This window comes from Pieris brassicae, chromosome 1 (assembly GCF_905147105.1).
Source record: "Pieris brassicae chromosome 1, ilPieBrab1.1, whole genome shotgun sequence".
Lineage (NCBI taxonomy): Eukaryota > Metazoa > Arthropoda > Insecta > Lepidoptera > Pieridae > Pieris > Pieris brassicae.
This window is the reverse complement of record NC_059665.1, coordinates 13435809-13459441: the sequence shown is the minus strand read 5'-3', so window position 1 is coordinate 13459441 and position 23633 is coordinate 13435809. Positions and strand designations below refer to the sequence as shown.

At 33.6% G+C, this 23633-nt stretch overlaps 1 protein-coding gene across 9 annotated transcripts in view; it reads left to right on the top strand.

Moving 5' to 3' along the window:
* The window catches only part of LOC123716503 (AF4/FMR2 family member 1), a 198734-nt gene that overhangs the window by 134927 nt on the left and 40174 nt on the right, over positions 1-23633 (top strand). For all 9 annotated transcript variants that reach the window (XM_045672321.1, XM_045672330.1, XM_045672295.1 and 6 more), the window contains exon 5: positions 23379-23470. In XM_045672321.1, coding sequence (XP_045528277.1) covers positions 23379-23470 — 92 coding nt within the window. The remainder of the gene's footprint in view (positions 1-23378; positions 23471-23633) is intronic.

The window sequence follows — 23633 nt, the reverse complement described above, 5'->3', positions numbered from 1 at the left end:
GCCCGCTCTACGCCCTTGACTTGTGAACTGGTAGTAAATGTAAATTTAGAATTAATTTAAGTTTTTTTTCTGACGTTCATAAGTTTACTTGTTTACCTATATCAATAAAGTTATTTTGACTTTAAAGAAACTGGTACATTTAGATTGGTTGATTATAAAAACTGAACAATCAGCCATAGTAACAAGCAAATATCATATTAATAATCATAATAAAAATAACAGTTAAGATTTATAAGTGTCGTCCAAACTTATGATCTAGAAACTGTCGCTCTAAAGGCACATTGAATTTAAAAATCTAATCACTTGATATGATACCTTTTCCACTATTTGCACATTAAAAAACTAATATTTATTAAGATGAGAGTGAGGGTTTTTGCTAATACTCACCACCATATAACCAGATATAAAATAGTTCAAGAATGCAGAGGAAGATAAAAGTCCGAAATAAGCAAAATGTAATTATCTTTTAAAAAATTCTGTGACAATGAAGATAGTACGGTCGCACTTTCGAATTTCTACAAGGCTAATTTTAAAACAGCGGCGGCCGTGTGGGATTGTAAACATTGACAGTCAGCCAAAATACACTCCACGATCAATTGCATACAACTGACATGCTTTTGAAATAATTCACTGAATGTTATAGAGGTCTTTTCGGATTTATTATTTGTCTTTTAAAACCTGTTCTATTGAAAATAAGTATCCATAATTAATTATTTAATATTTAAACAAAGGTACATTGTTCGTAATAATTATTCATAGCGCAGGTAATTCGTCTAAGTGAGGTAATTTGACTGGGAATTCCTTGTCAATATGCGGTTAATGAATTTCTAGAACAATCGCAATTGATGATTGGCTGAATTATATTCAATTATATGAATAATTTAATGTATTCTAATACCAAGTTTCTCGCAATACACGTTACCAAAGACACGTATAGATTTCAGGTGAACCCGAATACAAAAGAGATTTACGATGCGGTGAAAAAAGTTTTTATATCTTTTGAGATTATACGCGGTGGTGTAATTTCGGGAAGGTATTACCATAACAAAGGCTCAGTTATTTGATACGCGGTCGCACCAAGAGCCTCTTCAGAAGGTCTTGTCTTTGCGATACCACGCGGCGCCGGCGCCTAGCAACTGCTTAATTTCAAAGGATTCGTAATAAGTGGTGACGATGAATTTTATTATAAATCATCTTGGTATACTTCTTATACAGATTTAATTAGCCTTTGTTTAACATATCCTGGTATAAGTGGTTAGATTCGACTTGTATCTAGCTGGTTGGAGAACCTATATGGCCTTAGTATAGAACCCTGAAAACACCACTTAAGCTATTTAATGTTTTCTATTACCCAATGTAACCTTTATGCGAAGTAAACCGTAGGACATACACAATATTTTATTATGCCGGGCAGGTTCGACATAATATTCCTTGTAGCTATAACTCGCTCTTTCAATATTTCCACACCGGAGGGTACCGGAAAGTAATGTTTGCAAAGAAGGCGTCCCGCGAGCAATTTTTTTACGTGACGATTTATTGGAGCACAGTATGTTGGAAACAGTTTGTAGGATACAAGCGGCGAATATTTCATACTTAAAAGCTTTGAAGATGTGTAACTTCAAGGTCTATCATATAGTACATACGTTATCGAATGTATCATTTAAGTTAGGCCTTTGAGATTTGGTTAGGTTGGATTTTTATATAATTGTCGCTTCTAGATATTTGTGTTCCATATAATCCAGAATCTAATTTAATTTCCATGCGATTCTCGCAGAAGTGAAAATCATACAAAGATATGAACAGCTCGACAATACAAATCGCACCGATTATTGCGTTTATGTGGAGTTCCAACTGTAATGAGCTAAGGGCTTTAGTCGTAATAAATGATTCATACTCGCGTCACACGCACACCCTTCACCCATTGTTGCCGAGTGTCGTGACACTGTCACGTCATATTGCTACACTGCGTGACGCTAATCGTTTAGCTGGACGATATTTTCTGATGGACAATTGCTGCTGTTTATGACTTAATGTCTCTGGTTCGTAATATTCCTTTTTGATTTATTATGAATATTAATTATCAGTTATGTAAACTATTTGGGAAAGAACTAAATTTTTCATATAATTCTAAACTTAAGTGAATCCGATAATGAGAATGTCTAGATAATTTGACATTAATCCACCTCTCAGGTGACTTTTATCACCGGACCGAGTTAAAAGTTATGTAATAATATCATGGAGCATATCCCCAGAGCTGATAATATCTCAGGATAACGACCGCCTTAAGAATAGAGTCGTAAACCTTGCCACCCCTATAAAAACCCGGCAAGTGGGGACGGAATTTCAGGTCAGACATATATTTGAACTAGCTCATGAGGGCTAACCTTTGCTCTTATCCGGGTTATACTAAATACCAATCGTAAATGCAACCAGGCGTAGGATGTTCTATTGTAAGGAACCTTTCAATCGCGGGTAGTTAATATGTTAATAATTATATTTTATATGTCCTACGGGTTAGGATTATGATACTTAACACGCCCTGCAATATTGTTTTTATTTATATAATAAAGCTATTACTATGTTATGTATATTCAGTTTAGTAAGTAAAACGTTGACGATGAAAAAATGTACTACTAAAGTACACATAAGCCCATTAGAGGTGGAAAAATAGTACAAAAATACCGATTAAATCATATCACTTTTAGGCAGTCTTCGGAAGTCTTTGTTGATACAATCTTTACCATTGCAATACCACAATCTTTGTTGATAGTTTCTTTGCCTTCTGGAAGTTAAACACTTTCAAGAAGTTCCGTAAATACCAAGATGACGTATTTAGTAACACACTCGGATGATGCAAATTAGAATATCGACCGATTGTCGAAGGATTAATATACTTCTACAGGTTCATTTACCTTTGCTTAAGTTGAGTAATGTGTTAACGGCTCGCGTTGCTAATGTTGTTTACTTGAAGTCTAATAAAATGTTTCGTTTGGACTGTGCTTCCTTAACTATTTACTGGAATGTTTAAACCTTTATCTATCTAAACTATATATATATATATAAACTTATTTTACTAGAGGTATAAACACGTTTTAAATAAAATATTATGTTAGTTCGATGCGATAAAATTATAAATATTGCTATTTTCTAGTATTTTGAGTTGTTGTTAAATTTTAAATCAAACATTTTTGGTACATTGAAGTCCCTATAATCACACGTATGTAACGTATGCCAAATGGAAGAGCCTAGTTGTTTTCGATAGGCAATGAATTTCTCATTTGAATGTATTTTATTATGTGTACTAAAGTATTGTTGTATATAATGGCGGTTTTTAATTTTATATGTTCCGAGTGCTGTTTAGCGATAATAAATACGCGTTATTTCCGTTAAATATTATTTTCCGCTTTCGGAATAACTGGGCACCAGTATTGCTGTGTCGTGTACAATAAATTTGCGTTCGCCTTATCATAGAAGTGACCCAATTCGCACGGATCCCCTAACTACAGACCAACTAATATACAGAGAGTGTTGAGTGGATTTCTATGTTATGCATACGTCAATTAATGATTGGCCGTGTTCTCTCTGTAAATTCAAAGTCTGAGATTTATTTGGATACATTAAAAGATACTACTAAGACAGAGACAAATCTCATTATACTGAGAGCTGAATTGCATTCCCTTAAAGCTCTTTCGTCTCTTTTAGTCAAATTGTGTTTACGATGTGATAGAAGGAGATAGATGGTTTTATATGAACAGGGGTGGAAAGAGAAGTGTTAGCCTAGTGGTAAAGCAGACAACTCCATCCTAAGATCATGCTAACCCTGGCTGTGCACCAATTTTTTTATGTCTATGTTCACGCTTTTGTTTATACGTAAAACGAGAAAACTGTTATGTTTTTAAAACCATGTTTCAAACACATTAAGCAATGTATGATTAGTAAGTAAACAATACTCTGTAGGCTCGTTAACTTAATACACAAGTAATTGAAAAGAACGAAATCCGAAACCCATTGGCCTCAGTTCAATAAGTAATCAGTGGTCAATTCTCGTAACAAAGAAGTTTATTAAAAAGTATTGTTTTGTTTTGAGTACAATAAAACACGTTGAGCGTGAATGACCCAATTTCCGCAGCCCAGATACTGGCACAGAGTAATGGTGTGCACGGGAACGGCCGCCAATAAATAGTTGCGGAAATTTAGTGCGAACACTCTGTACTAGCGCCTTATCTGTATCGCTTACTCATAGGTAGTATCCAAATATTTGAACGTATTATGTAAGTTCTTTTGTTTGAATCATGGAAAATTTAATTTGAATGCAACTGTCTAGATGTTTTGAATAGTCCTCAACTTCTTTATATTTAGAAATATTATCCATAAGGATTTATGGAGAAACTGGAAATAAAGCGACATATTGGTAAGCACATAGACATCTCAAAATGTATTTATTTATTAAATAAATGCGCCGTGAAAACTATTGTGATTTAAAAACTGTAAGAGGACTTGGCGCGCTACAAATGATCTGTTAATATTAATACAAACAGCCATCACTGTGAAGATAAAGAATAATCAAAATGTTACAATTTTTTTTTAAATCTGGGCCTCAGATTTCTGCTTCATGATAATTTGGAAATCTAATTAGGTGATGAGCTTCCCTTGCCATACACTAAGACAAGCCGGTTTCCTCACGATGTTTTCCTTCACTGTTCGAGCGAATGTTATATGCACACATAGACAGAAAGTAAATTGGTCGGGGATCGAACCTACGACTTCAAGGACGAGAGTCGCACGCTGTATGTGTGCTATAAACTCAAATAATGTTGGCGATTCCTTTAAGGTATCTGCATAAAGGCTATAGAACTCACTTCCCGTCCCTATTCGCTCAGCTCCTTCTCTATCTTCCTTTAAATTTCTTCTGTACAAACATTACCTGTCCACATCGTATCCCTAACTTTCTTACTAATCACTAACTGACGTGAGACTTATCTTAAATTATCGTGATTTATGTGTCTTTTTACTTTCTATTTTTAATGTATCATCTTTTTAGTTTAGTTTGTTTTTTTTTTGTTCTTGTTTAGTTTTGTCTTAATAACTGTGTATAACATGTATTTTTGCAATTCTTGCCTATCTTATGTAATTTAATAGATTTTTTATTTACTCACAGTGGTTGCCTGAAAAAGATCGCTCAAAAGCGATAAGGTCGCCAGTTGCCCTCCTTTTGATTTAATTATGTTCAATTTTTTTTTATATTGTAAATTAACGTAGTGTTAATAAATAAAATAATAATAAACAATATATGTTAATAGTTTTGATTTGAACTGCGGATTAACAATTCTGGAAATAAGTATAGTCTGTTCCTCAGGGAAAGTATGGAATTCTAATGATGATTGTAATTAAGTCGATTCGTTACATATACAATAAAATAAAAAAGGGCTGTATTCGAGTACTACATAATCAGGATCACATTAAGTCCTTATGTTAAACTTTAGAAGACGATCTCCGGCGTAAAGTAGGCCTCCAAATTCTTTCTCTTGACTCTCATCCTCGCCACCATTTTTACATCCTTTTGACCGTTACATATATATACTTAATGAAAATCTTAATTTTTTGAATATAGCTAAACCTTGTTAAATCGAATATTGGAATATTGCAATACAAATACTCCTGCTACCAGGTGTAGTAGATATATTAACAACATCAGTTAAGCCGATCCAACGATTGGCTACATGTACGTGCGAGCCGTTTAATTCCGTTACAGTTAAATTGAGCCAGTAACAACCCGGATGTGTATAGGCCTTTGTTTACGAAAAACAATTACTAAAGGGTAAATTCATACGTTCAATTTCTATGTTAATTTATTCAGAGGTGAAATAAGTACCGAAATCCGATTAGCATTTGATATGTCTGTACTCGGAGTCAGGCATTAAGGTTTATCTAAGTAATTAGTAAACTTAATTATGATGATGAGCTAATAAAAGATTGTTAACTTGCTCTATTATTTTATTTATTAGATAAAAAATATAATAAAAACCAGTGGCACTACAAAGTATTTAGATATGGGCCTCAGATTTCTGTATCTAAGTATGATGTATGATCATTTGTCAATGTAATAGGCAAGTAGGTGATCAGTTTCCCGTGCCTGAAGCCGGTTTCCTCACGATGTTTTCTTTACCGTTCGAGCTAATGTTAAATGCACAAATAGACAGGAAGTACATTGGTGCATAGTTGGGAATCGAACCTACGACGACAGAGATGACAGTGGCACGCTGAAGGCTCTAGGCCAACATTGCTCCTTCCTTATTTATATATAGTTAACCATTAGCTAAGATATTGATGTTTAGATATATTTGTTAATCTATCTATCTGAATAATCAGTAAGATAAATATTATATGACTTAGTAATATATAGGTGGGAACATAGGATAGAATCTAAAACTTGACGTGGAATTGTGTTCTAATAAAAATATGATGTACAAAATTTAAAAAAAAGCGATATGAAAATAGGTCAACTTAAAGACATCTTGCTTCAATTATTCGTACCTAAATAAATTCTTGATGTAAATTGCTATTGACACCCGTTTAGGTCTCAAGTCTTGCCCGCGAAGATAACCGAAGTCGGTTGAACTTGTCGACACTCTGTGCTTATTAGAACAGAGATAACATATTATATTCGTAGAAACGATGATACTTTATTATGCGAGAGCAATGTCGCATGCTTTTGTATAAATTCTTTTTACAGACCAACAAAAGACCTATTTATAATATCGTTCCGCTATATAAAGAAATCATTTGCTCGTGTTAATTTTAAACGCGAATGGTTGTATAAGATACAGGTGTTGCTGTTTTATTCGCAATTTACTAAATGATTTTATTTTGTCAAATCTAGTAATTGTTTGACCTCCTTATTATTGACGGATTGAAATGGGACGCACCTTTAGTTCCTAATTTGAATATCATTAAATACAATGATGGCCGTCGCTAGAAAATGGCGCATAAAATATTTTATCACTACTTCCTACATGTGGTTATCAAAGGAAGGGGTTTGATTAACAGAATAAAGTTATCTATAAAAATCTATTATGGCCGCTGGCAGGTTCATAATATATAATCTGTAAATATAAAAATAGAATGTATCATTGTATAGCGGTTTACTAATAAAATTTACTGATTTATTTATTATTGAACTTAGAAAAACAATGAGAATGAAACATAAACCAGTGCCGTAGATAAGTGTGCTCTTTAAGGCAATCAGGTAGAAATCAGACATGTCTACTTACTCATAAAATAATCTTTACTGAATTGTGTGTAACACACAGATTGCCCCAATCGGAGAACCACAAAAAGTTTTAGTAGGAATAATTTTAATGACGAATGCTTTGTTGAAACAAAGCGATTTCATTATTTTTATTGTACATATAATGGTTGCCTGGAAGAGATCGGTCGAAAGCGATAAGGCCGCCAGTTGCCCTTCTTTTGATTTAATTATGTTCAATTTTTTATGTTGTAATGTAACGAAGTGTTAATTAATAATAAAATACATGTTTTTAGTGGCTAGGCGCTTCAAACAATCAAGTAAAATATGCCGTTAACGCAAGCCCTCTGGCATTGAGTGTCCATAGGCGGCGGTATCACTTACAATCAAGTAAACCCCATGCCTGTCAGCCCCATGTGTTCTATAAAAAAAAACCCGTACGCAGGTTTTTTCCTTATAGTTTTGTTTTGTTAAACGCGTGCAACATTTTACGTAAGTTCGTTACGTCTTTAAAGTAGATTAACATTAAGTATAGCCGTACAAACAACTGAGTTGTCTCTGTAAATTCTATGGTCTATGGTCAAAATAAGCTCAAGCACAGTTCTCGGAGCTAATTCCGCTAACGACTGGCCACTGCCACAGTCATTACGCGTTATACGCTCGCAAATGAAGTGATTTAATGTTACTGCTATGACAGATTATTGAACCTTTTTGTAAGGCAAGGCGGAGGTTTTGTTAATTTTAATGGGATATAGAACATTCGATACTTCTTACATAGTGACATTTCAGCATCTTGTGCGTACAAAGATTGGTGTCTACTAGACCTTCTTATGATACTTAATAGAACAAGCGGGGCAAAAACTGGATGAATGTTGCTCAAGACACAAGGAATTCGAAAAATATAAAGGGGCCATATAAACACAAGTAATACATATATTAAATTATATAAACTAAACAATTGTTGTGGGGTTTAATAAATAAAGATTTAATAATAATAAACCTTACAACTAGACAGAAGAAGAACATACAAAAGGCCTCCTTAGAAAAGAAACAATAAATAAAAAACAATATATTCTCGATCGCACCCCATACCGAACTATCGCCGTAAAAGCAAAGAGAATATTGTTCACTAAATATAGTTGCAGACTGCGTTGAACAAATCACTCGATTCCACTCTCGTCTCGCGTCCGCTGCGCTGGAAATTGACTTGTCATTTGATTGCCTCGCAGATTGAACGATGCATGCTTTTTGTTGGACGATAATGTCTTTTGCACTGTTTATGTCGTTATTCTAAGAGCAATCTGTCAACCGCTGTCTAGAGTTCTGTCGAGAGCCTTTTAAAACGCTTAGGTCTTTGTTGCTTTAACGATCGACAAAAATTGTTCGAGTCCTTGGTTAAGGGAGCGTAATACGCATTCGCAGGTTTAAAAGGCGAAATTTATATCATGAAGAAAAACACTTTTTGAACGGATTGAAGCTATGTATTATTATTAAAAACTTACAATTATTTACATAATTTTAAACCGTGACCAAGCACGCTGAAAAGCACGCGAAACGTCGGAAAACATTAATATTTAAAATTATGTAAATAATTGTAAGTTTTCAATAATAATACATAGCTTCAATCCGACCAAAAAGTGTTTTTCTTAATGTGTAAAAGCTATGTTATCAGAAGACAATTTATATCATGAATCAAAGTAAAATTATTAAAAATTGAATTGACAATGTTTCGTCGCACTAGCGTTTTTAATTTTTGTATCGTTTAGACGGACTGAATCCTAATGAAACTCTGATAAAATTAAACCACAAAAAAGATGTCCACGTTTAAAAACTGACGCAATTATCTCAGTTCATGCAGAATATCCGTTTCAACATAATATAATTAAAACAGAAAGCGATTAAAGCGCCGAAAAATTTTCCTCATTTGGACGTGTAGGCAAAAGTGAAGTGCAATAAGGCGAGTGGAGGAGGCGGCGGTTTGGGGGGAGGGGGTTAGAACAAAAGTGAAGTTTCGAAGCGTTTCAGTGGCTAGTTGTTTTATTCGCTCTTATATTGCGCTCACCGGGACTCGTGGGGATTAATTTTAAGAATGTAGACACGTTATAAGCGAGAGAGAACGCGGAGTCGCTTGCAAAACGTGGCAATAAGTGTTCCTATAGAAATCTATTCGTTGATCTGTATAGTAAAAACTATGATTATGAAACGGGGCAAATGGGCAAGAGCTCACCTGATGTTAAGTCCAATCAATCAATCTGAGTGTCCCCATTGACACTCAGATTGCTAGAAGGCTCGCAAGCGTTGCCGGAATTTTAAGAACTGGTACGCTCTTGAAGTACCCTGAGTCGAATTTGTTCGGAAATACTTTTTAGATACTTTTACTTATTTCTGTTAATTTGGATTCAGTGCAACAAGTTAAATGTTACGTTCAATGTCAATTCAAGTATGTGTTACTTTGTTAAAAACACGTAACCACTCGTTCACCCGACTCGAGGTCGTGTATGTCTGTGCACTGAATGCCAAGTGCAAACGTCCTTTGTTCCATTATTATATAACGTTTTAGCTTTGTCAGTTTACAAATACGACAAATACTATTTCACTATTGCCTTGCGAATTTTTAGATTGCAAAATGAAATTTCTGATTTCCTTTCGTTTTTACATTGTTTTGTTATCTCTTCGTGTATGTTATGTTTCTTTGTCACATTTTGTATTTTATTTTTCTTATACCAATGTGTGTTCTTATAAATAAATACTAAATTGATAATGAAGGCTATATTAGTCCAGTTTCAGCAATTTGTATAAGGTACGAGCGTAAGTTTTGTCTATACTTGACTTTGACTAGAATCGCTATCGCCTTACCCGTACCAGTGACTCGTTCAGCACCTACTATTTATATTTGGGAAGGTTTCCGATTTTCACTCTTAGACATTTATGAGCTGGCTGTAAACTTGTAACTTTTGAACGTTTACTTACAGCAATTTATGTTTTAATAGGTTTTACGCTTATATACATTCTTTTATGAAGTGTACCGTTCAATTAACATGCTGTTACTTTGTTTGTTAAGGATTAGGGTGGCTAATAAAATGTGTTTTCTTATATTGTAAGCGCTTAAATTCATATTACGGTAGTAAAATTATACTTGAAGAAATAAATTTAATTATATTGATTTGATGCGCAAACTATGTTGTTATCTTTCGAAATGATTATTTGTATAGCTTTTAATTTATTTTAAATCAGTTGTATCGTGTAATCCTTTTATGTTAATTTCGATGGCTGTTAATGAGTCAAATCTCATTGTATAAAGTAGTATTACATTTTAATTAACGAAAGCACGTTTAATTGGTAATACAATCCAGATGTGGAGTATATCAGTACAGTAATCGCTCCTATAGACGGTTTTTTATTTATTATTATAAAACAAGGGGCAAACGGGCTGAAGGCTCACCTGATGTTGAGTGATACCGCCGCCCATGGACAAGGTCATTGCCAGATGGCTCGCGAGTGCTTTGTCGGCCTTTCAAGAATTGGTTGCCCCCCAGAATACAAAGGGCAGTTAACTTTTTTCGGTAATGGGGATTTATATGGAATATTGCAAAAAAATACTATCTTATGAACGAAATATGTGCGTACAAATCATTATAAATATCACAGTACACAAATATAACGTGTAAAACCCTCGTTATATCAGGGAATTCCCGTGTTATACTCTTATTGTCTATTGATGACAACTGTGACCTCTTACTGGTGAAGAGATTGTTGTGTCTTTTCTATTGATTTTATTGGGTCAAGAATCGGTAAGAACCCAAGATCTGAATCTTATGACAAATGGTGCCGCTAGATGGCGCGTGGACATCTGCAAAGGCCGGCAATGGTGGGCCAATCTTTTTGCCAAGCAATTTTTTACTAAATGCGAAAAAGTTTCAATATTATAATCGCGTCTGCAGTCACGTATTTTACCTGGCGATAACAATTATCGTAAACTACAAGCAAGGTCGAAGTGCAGACGAGGTAAACAATGTCGTGTGATATTTGTTTACGCGTGTCTATATAAAATGCCTGGCTTTTTCCTTATGAGTATATGTAATTTTGTTATTGTGTGGATCTTAATGATAATTGAATTTAGAGAAAAGAGTTATTTAGTTGGCTATATAATCATTTACATACGAATTCGTTTTTCAAGTGATTCTTGCCGCAGGAGACCAAAGCTTGTTTAAAATAATTTTATTATTTAAACAGTCACATGGAAAGTAAGAACTTTGAGGAACTTGTGCTCATACTTCCTTAGTACTTTGATCAAGCCACTTTAAGCAAAAGTTCGACTTTGTTTCTGAACAGCTCACAATTTGTCTACATATTTCCTTAGAAATAATTAAATATTCATTGACATACACATTTATTTAGAATCAATTAGATCAATATTAGTTCTAATTTGTTACTTTTGCGTAGTTTTTGTTTTTATGGCGTTGTTCGTGCTACTTACTTAGGGTAAATTAGTCTAAAATAAGACTGTTAAAGACCGGCAACGAACTTGTGAGCTGGTATCACTTAACATCAGGTGAGCCGTCTGCCCGTTTGTCCTCTGTAATACATAAAAGGGCACTAAGTGTAAACGGATCCTTAAATCATTAAGTAAAGATTACGCATGTTCACCATTGATCCAAATGGAAAAAGGTCACTGAGCTTCACCGTTTTGTTGGTAATTTATATATTTTGAAACAAACCTTTCAAAGAAATCGGTATTTTGCGTATTTAGTTTTAATAACGATTCCTTAGCAAATTCAAAATAATTAAAACAAATTCGACGAAAATGCTTTTCCATTAAAGTATGTAGATTGTTTTTATATTTTCGTTCATAAAATAATTTATTGCGCATAATCATAAAATGATTCATAGTTAAAGAAAACGTTGGGAGAATAAAACGCGGGATTATTTTAATAACTCAGCGGCTCAGCTGTGATTCGCACGAATTTAATATTTATGGACAATGCTGGGAAGTACTTGGTCTTGCGTCACAGGTGTACAGATATACGTCGCTTAAAGAAATCACAGGTATTTTACGCATGTGATTTGATAGAACGCTTGATTGTAAAGTATTTTAGTTAATTGGGAAAATGAAAGTGCTTGTTTGAGGATAGGATATAAGCTTAAAAAGGGCTTAATTTACTTAAAATTATTTCTATCTGCTGCCAGTCTTAGGAGTCCAGGACCGCGCTGCCTGCTCTTTTAGTTTGTGATAGGGGTTTATTTCACTTCTGAAAATTTGACTCTTTAACTAATTACTGTATTGAATGTAATGAAATAATTATAAAAACTACATATAAAATTATTTTAAAGATCTAGTTTGCCTGGTGTACTACGCAAAGCACCAATACAGCAAATACTCGTTAAATCTAGTATACTTGTGCCCTTCACTAGTATGGGATTTGTACGCTATTTTTGAACGGTTTCTTGACGAGAAGTCGCTCTGAAAAATTACTGTCATGTAAATTTTCTTAACACAAATAAATAATTTAACACACAAAATTGCTTTTACGTGGTCGTTCTAATTTATTTAATGATAACAGACAGCCTTAAGGAAATTTTTAAGGAAATATTCCGTTATATAACAATAAGAAATATTGTATAATATACAGTTAATTTTATAAATAATAGGAGGTAATATTTCTTCATAGAAGCAGTTTATAAGTTATATTTGAGACATAAACATTATTGAAAAAAATATTGTTTCTCAAATATACACTCCGAGTTACTCCTATATATATTCCGTATCCGTTGTAGGTTTGGTTCTTTAATAAGACGCCAAAAAGTTTTACTACATGAATCTTTGAATTAACTACTTCTACTTAGACATAGATTAAATCATATGCTACGAAATCACAGACAATTCATACTTGAAATAACTTGTAAAATGTAACTTATGTTTTAAGATAAAACTTATTCAATTTATAAGATACATCTGTGAACATCACATCAAGTTATAGTATTATTAAGGTCTTTATTACTGACAACACAGGAGCCTCGTAACCACTGCTTGATTAGTATGTACCTACCCAAAGTATTATGTGAATCATATGTATCTAGACTTATGAAAAAAATAACCAGTGGCACTACAACCTTTTTAGATCTGGGCGACAGTTTTCTGTATATGTTTAATGAATATTTGTCAATCTAATAGACAAGTAGCTTAGGTTAGTGATCAGCCTCCTGCGCTTATCACACGCCTTTGACTGTTTGTGTCTAGGGCAAGCCGGATTCCTCTCAATGTTTTGCTTGCCGTTTGAGCGAATGTTACACGCACATAGGAAGAACGTCCATTGATGCTTTGGGATAAAAATCGTACTGAAGCTAGTCTAAATTTACATTTACACTTGTCAAATTTAATTGCCAAGTTTATGGTTAACAAGGAAATTGTAGGGTACTGCAATCAATAACTATTGTTTCGTCGGGTATCGAATTGAATGGTGTGATCGGTGAATACCGAGGTTAGTACCGGTTTGTTAGTTAGTTAGTTTAATATACGAATCTGTCATTACAAAATTATACAGACTTTTTTACCCATAGAACAATATTTTAATTCAAGCTAACAATCGTTGTGGTAATTCAAACAGCTATTGCGCGTGCTTAGAATAATTAATCATCTACATATTGTTTATAAGTCAAATAAATATCTTTACCAGTTAAAGCCTTATTGGTGGATAACTTCATGAATATTCAGTATTAGTCCAGTAAAAGTACCTACGACTCGTAGCTGTTACAAATGGTATTATATAAAACCTGAGTGTAATATATATTTGAAATATATAAAAAGTATATGTTTCTATTATTGATTTGATTTTAATGATTAGTTAAAGTAAAACTAAATCTATTTTGTTTTATAGTTTTAATATAGTATCAATTAGCACGCACAATGAAACGTGCACGTGTGTAGGATATCATTAAAACGAAACGAAACTTTTAACGAATTGAGCGGATGGCGCCGGTCGTAATGATTCTGTCAACTGGCATGCTTTATTAAGTTTAAACAATTGGGTACTAAATGAACACTACGTTTCTTAGCATACAAATCTTGTGTGCAAAGATATATTCGCCTTACCTTTGCATATACGCGTCTTTCTCAAGATTTTCTTGCTTATTAGTTGAACGCAAAATGAGTACTTTGCTTCTCATATACGCCGTTGTTGTGTACCAAATGGAGTCATACATCTGTGAATCTGTACATATTCCAAGTATTACTGGCACTTATGGACACTACATACACACCGATTTTCATATAAATCTTCATATTCAAAGACTATGCAGTGCTGGCCTAGTGGCTTGAGTGTGCGACTCTCATCCCTAAGGGCGTAGGTGCGATCCCCGGCTGTGGAGCAATGAATTTTTTTTCTGTGTGCAATTTAACATTCGCTTGTACGGTGAAGGAAAACATCGTGAGGAAACCGACGTGCCTTAGGCACAAGTAGTGCCTTCGGCGCAAGAGGCTCATCTCCTACTTGCCTTTTATATTGACAAATGATCAAGAAACAGATATAGAAATCTAAGGCCCAGACCTAAAAAGTTTGTAGCGCCACTGATTAATATTATAATAATAGTTCATTAATTTTTATTATTTTATTTCAAGTTCGACGTTCTGGTGGACAGAAAAACTGTGTACAGTTTGTTTCCACCACACCTCATTCCTTTATATTAAGATCATTTATACAATTAATAAATAAATAAAATAAGAATAAGTCTTACAGGATAGTCCGTTTTTTAATTCGCTATCTAAATGTACACATGGCTTTGTCTAGATTCTAGAGTCTTATTTATTGATGCTTATCTTACGGCCCATCAATAAATAATTGCTTACTGTTCGAGAATAATTCGGTGTGAAATCATCTTTGTATATTAGTCGTGTGGGTTACAGCTATAAATCTCAACTAGCAATGTCGATACGCAAAACGCAAAGTTATTTATGTGTTTGCTGTTGTTCATTGTATTCTAAGTTGGACGTGTAACAGCCTTTTCGTATCATCGAGGCGAAAATATACTTATAACTGTAATATGACTTGGCTAGGGGTGGTTCTGTGAATTTTTTACTTATGTATATATAATTTTTACTTTAGTTTTTTTTAATAAACTGTCTCTGTTTAAAGATATCATTTCACATTACGATCCAGCCGAACCGAAGACTTATAACTAATCTAAAACCAACCTTGTTTACTAAAAAGGACTTGAGTAACTTATCTTTTAAATTACGTAAATAATTATAATTCTATAAATAATACATAGCTTCAATCCGTTTAAAAAGTGTTTTCTTAATGTGTAAAAGCTAAGTTAACAAAAGACCATACTAAAAAGGACTTGCTAAAAAATGTCCAATAACATACTTACAGCCTCTATTAATGAGAAGAAATAGTATAACTTATGTAATTTCACCAGCGCTACGAATAAATGGAAATTACATTTTGGAATAATAATTATTAAAAATATTAAGCCTGCTAATCAGATTTTCTGAATATCATATTGGATTCTGCTTTCAATATAGTTTTTTTTAAATTTCAAATGGCCGTTTTAGAGTTTCAGTTTTAACGAGTTATAATAAACAAGTCTGGCCAGGAGTGCGGGTTTGCAAGTCGGGAGTGTACTAGGGTTATTTATCGTATTTATACAGACGATTGTCTGCATATAGAATACCGACGCCGCAGTCTCACTGCATTTTCTAATGGAAAAGTTTTAGACAGTATTTAGGTATAAGAGTATTCTTACACTACTATGAGTTTATACTCTATACTCGGTTATTGATAACTTTGATAAACTGGCTGTACCAATTATAATCTCTGCTATATTAACAATAAAACTTATACGACAATTAAATGATTATTCAATTAAAACTACACTCTAACAGTTCTAACACAACATTTATGCATACAATTATATAAAAAAATATTACACACACGCACATAAATTATATTACAACATCAGCAAGCAAACAATAATAACTTAGTCTTTTATATAACACAACTTGTGCTAATGAAGATATTGCTTTCCAAAATCTCACTTTATAAACATTATATACATACGGGCTTATTAATATACATGACTAAGATATGCCAACTCGATTTTCGATGCTGGCTTCCTAACGATATTTTATTCGGCAAATGAAGTAACTTAGTCGTCACTTGTAAAAATATCATTAGTGCATTTTACGTGTTAAAATGTGTTTGAACATTAAATATTATAGGATTAAACTTTGTGATTTATAACAACTGTTTTGCAATTAATTATTTTGAATTTGAACTATTCCAATGTTTTGTAGATAGAAAGACTAAATTATTTCTATAAAGCATACAATAGCTGGATTAATCTGTTTTTATTAAATCAATGCGTTCGAAATTTAAATTTTCTACTTAACTATTAAGAAAGGCTGTCTTAGAATGTATGGTTTATATATGCGTGTATTGTATTAATAAGAAGATATTCATAATATTATTGATATAATTTTATATGCACATATTTGATTGCATCCCACGAGTAGATTATTTTCGCAAAACAGACAATGCATCTTGATATTCGCTTAACTAACAGGAATGTTTTGTTATTTTCTTTAAATATATTTACAAACGTTTCTGTATTTGGACAGACATTGCTTGAACTCTTTGATTTTGTTTACACATTTTTATGCGACGTTACGCGTGGCTAATATAAGAAAAATGTCTTCGTTATTCATCAAGTGCTTCAATGATTTTGTCTTATAATACAGTATATCTTCTTCTTTTCTTCTTCTATACTGAGATAAGATGAATGAATCTTTACATACATTTACCTCTTATCTGTTGGCGTTCCATTACTTAGCCGTCAGTCTAGCCACGTGTTTTCTTGAGAGCTTCAGCAACTCATCTACTGTATATCTAACATTCCGCATCCATGTCGTAATCCTAAGACCCTTCAGATCATTGATAGGCAAGGCATCATCATTTACCTTTAATAAACAATACAAGGGCGTGGCAAGTGTTTAACCGTTTAGTTCCTTATGGAAGAGGAAAAGGCAGTGCTTACTCGATCTCAATGACCCCCTTTTAACGCCCTTCGCGATGCAGGTGTTGATTCTGACCTGTACTCTTTATTTTGTTTGTACCAGGTATATAATTTTGGTCAATAAAATTATATTACATGTAATTATGTAATGAAATTGTGATGTATTGTTCAACTTAAAGCAGTGTTGTCCTAACGGCTTCAGCGTGCGACTCTCATCCTCGAGGTAGTAGGTTTGGTCCCCGGTTGTGCGCTAATAAACTTTCTTTCTATGCGCGCATTAAACATTCGCTCGAACGGTGAAGGAAAACATCGTGAGGAAACCGGCTTGTTTTAGATACTAAAAGTTTACGGCGTGTGTCAGGCACAGGAGGCTGATCACTTCTTGTTTATTAGAATGGCAGAATACAGATACAGTAATCTGAGGTCCAGACCTAAAAAGGTTGTAGGGCCCATTATATATTTTTTTGTTCATATAAGATGTTTTTAATATAAAGAATTTGTTTCTCATTTCAATAATATGTGTATTTCAAAGGGACACAACATATTTTATGTTAATACGAAAGCAGATGTGAATACTTTGGAATAAAAAATAATTTCACTAATGAGATGTTATTTATGGCTTTTATACAAATAATTTCATTTAATAATTATTGACTCTTTGTTTTAGATTAAAAATTATTCGAATTACAACGAAATGCACTGACCTCAGAGTTAATTGCAGTTTCAGGCGAATGATTGCCATCAAAATATTTGTACGAAATACAGTATATATTGGGTTCTATTAGGTTCGTTACTTTTTATGAATTTGGAATTGGTTTGGTTCGAGTCAATTTATAAATGTGTTGAGAAGTTATGAATAACTGCTTATTATTATTAAACTGCTTTTTAAAAATGCAGTTGACTTACAATCCTGAATTATAAAATCTGTAATAAACCAAAAACTTGGCGATTAAAAAGAGTGGCGGAGAGATTATTGCCAGTTCTTCTCTTACGTTCTACGCCCTTCGTTTGAGAAATGGCAGTAAATGTAAAATTAGAAGCATTTCATATATATATTTCTATTTTGACGTTCATAACTTTACATTGTGTTACCTATTTGATAAAATGAATTTGAATATATTCTTGAATTGGATTTGTATACTTGATTATTAGTACCGTATCAGCCTTCTGCGATATGTCGTTAATTTTTGGTTTTAAGACATTTTCATCGTCATTTTCACCGCACGGAAGAGATAGACAGGAAAATCTATTTTTTACTCAGCCGGAATTTGAATGAACGACTCTTGGCGTGCGAGTCACACGTTTAAGCCACTCAAGTCAATGCTATTTATTCTTCATTCAAAAAAGGTTAGGATACATTAAATTTTATGATTCTTGTATCGGTGCGGTTGGTTTTACCAATAATTAACGCAACACAGTGCATTCTGTGCGCGCGCGCACGTGTCAACGTCCCCAGCTGTACGCGTGTCATTGGCCAGGTTTTTATTGTTTCGACGCGCCTGCATCAAAATAAACGTAAAAGAAATGCAATACAATTATTAATATTTTTGTTGTTTCTATGAATTATAACTATTGGATTCGTAACTATGGGTCCGTTTCAGCGCGCGCAAGTCGCAAAACAGGGACATAATAAATATATATTATACGCTTAATCTAAGTCTAAAAACAGCTGAATCATTTTATATTTGATGGTGTTCGAAATTCTAAATGCGTATGTGTGTACTTTTTAGATATGTATGCTATGTAGATAGCAAAAGGCGATCCGCGGACAGACAATACGAGATTACACTATGAAAAGAAAATTGTGTATTGTTGCCTTGGGAGTTGCGGGGCAATCACGTGAGTGCTTCCACCTGGCGGATATTTACGATGCTCGAGTGTTCTTGCTTTCAATTCACTTTGCGGTAATTGTGCTTAAATACTTCTCGACATGTCATTACACTTGCGCCCCTGTGTGGATTTATTTTTTCGTGCTTACGCTGTTTTAAAGGATAATTGATATTCTTAATAGAATTTTGTAGCAAATGGTTTCATGAATTTGCTAGAAATAAATATCTAGAGGATAATGGCTTAGATTGACAATTAGTGTATTGAGTTAAAATTATTTGTCGATAGTGTCTTTACAGGACGGAGAGTAATTATGGATTTTTTATATAGAGAAGGCAATCCTCCCCCTCCACCCTATAGTGCTTGCGTTACACTTGAACGGCCCCGGAAGATGATGAATGTACCAAAAAAGGCTGATGATGATGATGTACTCTTTGCATAAAAACATTTATATAAATGATTTAACAATCAATCCATTTGTCTATAAACAATGTTAAAACAGTAATAATACATGTTCGATACTTCGTCGGTACGAAGAATTACTAGTATTTCGGGCTCTCATGTAAATGCGACATGACATAAAGTTTCACGAGAGATACGATCTGATAGTAGGTATATGTAATTTATTAGGACTTTGAGAGGAGCTATCTCCAGGGACCCTGGCGCGTGTTGTGTATCTTTTGAGCTCACCTCACACTCTTGATGCTCGGAAAATTTAGCAATAGGTACATGTTATAGTGTATTTTTACCAGGATAACAGCGTTAGTTCTTGTTTTCATTCTAAAAGTAGGAGTAGAGGTAACCCTAGGTTGTATTTACCGCCATTACTAACACAGTTAACAGATTTTTCCTGATTAAATTATAGTCATATCTTGTACATATGAATTTAAATGGAACCTTAACCTTAACCTAAGACACGCATATTGAAACTTTTTTTTTTAATTGTATAGTGGGCCTACCTCCCCGCCGACTTCCGCCCCGGGGCCGAGGAAGCTAAGCTAAATAATTTTTTCAGTCAATTTTTATTTATTACATTTGTATACATGTTTGAATTGGACATGGGTGTGGTGGCTGAGGGTTAATTTTGCTATTTGATACAAGTTTCCCTCAACCACCTCGGTAGAGTCCACCATATTGAAACGTTGGCATGCTGTCCAAGTCCCACTATAGGATAGGATACTAGCTCTAACTAAAACCACATATGGATGTACTCTGGATATAAAAGACAATTAAATTGTTTACCGTATTTTGCGAAATATAGTAGTTATTTTTACATACAAAGTTTACATTTAATGCGTTTAACGAAATGCAACGGATGAACGGAATCGCAACAGGCTTTGATTAACTCTTTATTGAAAAAGCTTTTTCGACTCGATTCGGAACTAAAATGTAAACAATTCTTTTGAATAAACAGTGTATAGTGCTTTTAATCAGTCTAATAAAACGGCGTTAAAACAGCGAAACCCTCGTTTAAAATTAACCAACAACCAACGCTGGACTTGTGTGCATTTGCAACCGATTTTAAACTCAGCTAAACAGATTAAAACGAAAACAGCGAAGCCACTTTGCTCAGTAATGAATACTAGTTGCGGACTTATGTGGGGATCTGGGTGAGAAATGTTTCGTGTACGCTGAATGCTTTCCTTTAGTGGCTTTTCATCGATCATATATTGTTAAATGATAAAAATAACAGTATGTGGTTATTTACAACCAATTCGACTCATTCCACTATATTTTTCGTTCCGCAACTGAGCGTTAAGGCAGTTGTTGCCGCGTACCAACATATGGAACCAGCTCATTGAAGTATTTCCGAACTAATTCACCTTTATAGCAACGCGAGCCCTATGGGAGTGTCAATACCATGGGCGGCAGTATCAAAGGTGAGCCTCCTGGCCGTTTTGCCTCCTGTTCTATAATTTTTTTATATAAAATGATTAAATAAATCGTTATTTGATTGAACTAACTAATGTTTATTATATCCATTATATATTTTGTAACACACGCAAACTGACTTACTTTAAATTAAGGTTCAAAAATACAGTATGCATTGGAATATTCATAATTGAAAAGCACATTTCGTATCGCCAGTTTCACTATTAATTAATGGATTTGTTATAACATGAACAAGTGTTAAATAATAGTAAATAAATAGATATTTACTAATTATATGCATAGGTTAATGCGACGATAAAATCTTCAGGGAAGATAATTTTAAATAAAAAAGAGTTAGATGAAATATAGGAGTGGCTTAGTAGCTTTTAAGTATAAGTAATAATTTAATATTCAACTTATAGTTAATAGAATAAAAAAATAAAAAGTACAAGGAAGTGTTAATTGCCTACATAAAAGTTAATTGTACAGTTTTGATTAGAACGCACGACCTCAGGGTTGATAGGCGCTAAAGACACTAGCTATAGAAAATAATATAAACAATAGTTATTGCTATGTTCTCGCATAATCTAAATGATGTTGAATCTACTGTATTCGAACGTTGTAAGGTAATAAAAGAACTTGTTACCTGATACTATGTGGGAGCGTAAAGTTGATTATTATCAAGAGTTTTAAATTTTATATGACTTTATGTGTTCTTTTGACATGGAATTGTTTGTGCTTACCGACTTTATGTTAACCCGCTGGGAAGTGCAGACGGCGAAAATAGTTTTATTCGCCGTCGACTTAAAGTAGCTAAGATAAGGTTTTAATAGTTCTGCGACTGAATAACATACCAAGTACATACATTTTACCTACAATTATACTAAAGAAACAGACAAATATGGAATACGAAATGTGTATGTATTTACAAATTTTTACAAGATTCAAACTTTTACAAAAGTAAAAAAATATTTGAAATAGTTTCTGTTTGTGTGTGATTTTGTTTGTGTTAGAGCGTAGTTTTAAAGAGACTGTCTTTACGATATTTACGATTTAATCATAACCTTTTTCTCTCTTTATGTTTCCCATACCGTTAAGCGAAGTCTGCGGTATCAATTGAAATTGTGTGGCCTTTTCTCCGGATAACGCAATATCAAATTAAATTCTCAACTACTAAATTTATTCACTAATATAGAATTCATGTCTAATACATACATAGTTTCAAGGCTCATAATTTAAAAGTATTTTTGCACCAAGAATATCTAAAAAATGATTCGGTTGACTCAGCCAACCCCAAGGGGGAGTGCCTCCCTCGCTTTATTGAAGGCATCCATATTATCGTAAAGAATACGTGATCAGTTTCAATTGACGCGTCATTTATTTCGCGGAATACTTGATGACTAGCTTTAACGGCGTGTATTGAATGGGTGTATCAAGAGTGGCACGCGAGTTTATATTTTCAAGAACGGCCTTTGTTCTGTCTGCTGCTTTTTTATATATTTGTGACGGAAAGCCGTTTGGCTAACTTATTTTGTTATGGAGATGTGGTTGTTTAAAAAATATTACTGTTAGTAATAAAATACTTAGTAATACAATGAAACTGATTAGCATGACTATAATAAAATAAAATCATTTATGGACACACATATACATAATTAATAAGTTGAGTATAATGTTGATGTGATGTGAATTGTAAACGTCGGTTAAAAAGAGGCTTTATTCGAGCTTGGTCTTAAAAAACAAATATTTATTTAGAAAGGTTTTAAGTTTTTGATTTCTCGATATCCCATATTTGCATTGAACGCTATTTTATTTAATACGATTGATATTTTGAAAATAATTTTGTTTGAAGCCAAATTGCCGTATTTATGAATCGTGAAAACCTGGCACAATTTCGGGTTTTTTACTCATCTCACGGCACACAAAGCAATGCGATTAAAAACTCGATCAGAGTTAATCCCCACGAATTCAAATGACCGCGTTTGTACAATTGTTATTTTTGTATTTCATTTTTTTAACATGCGGATCACGGATTAGAGAAATAGGCTCAAATAAAATGTTGGAATGGGCTTAGCCTAAATGGAACCATTGTCCCAAATAAGTGGTATGGAGGTCTCTCTCTTCAATCGGCAGCTTATATCTGAGCGGCGTGGTCAACAAGAAAGAGTCTGGAGCGGACCTATCTGTTTCCACCGGTTTCTATCCAGCCTCTCTTATGAAAGTGTATGGTTGTGAGGACGATGAGTTTTTCACTTTTGCTTTGTTGACTATATAAAATCTTTTGACTATCTACGATGCGATATACTATGCAGGGTTCTGCTATGGAAGTAGCAGTTATTAATTTTAGTATAAATTAAACCTTTTCGTTGTTTGTTAAAAAGATAAAAAATACTTAGTATTAATATTGTTAATGTTGTTTCAGGTCATCCGTCTAGGCGAGAAAGCGAGTTCAAAAAGCCTGCGCACGCGCCTCAAAACGGACGGATCCACCATCGACCCTATCCCTACAATAAGGTATGTTCCAAACAATACAAAATGATTTACAATCGTCCCAAAAAATTGAATTAGTCTGACAACGTTTGACAACGTCAAACTAACAGCTGGAACTACAACTCTTTCTCTCAGCCACAGTTTTCTGTATGTTTCGTGATCATTTTTAATATGCAAACAGGTGATC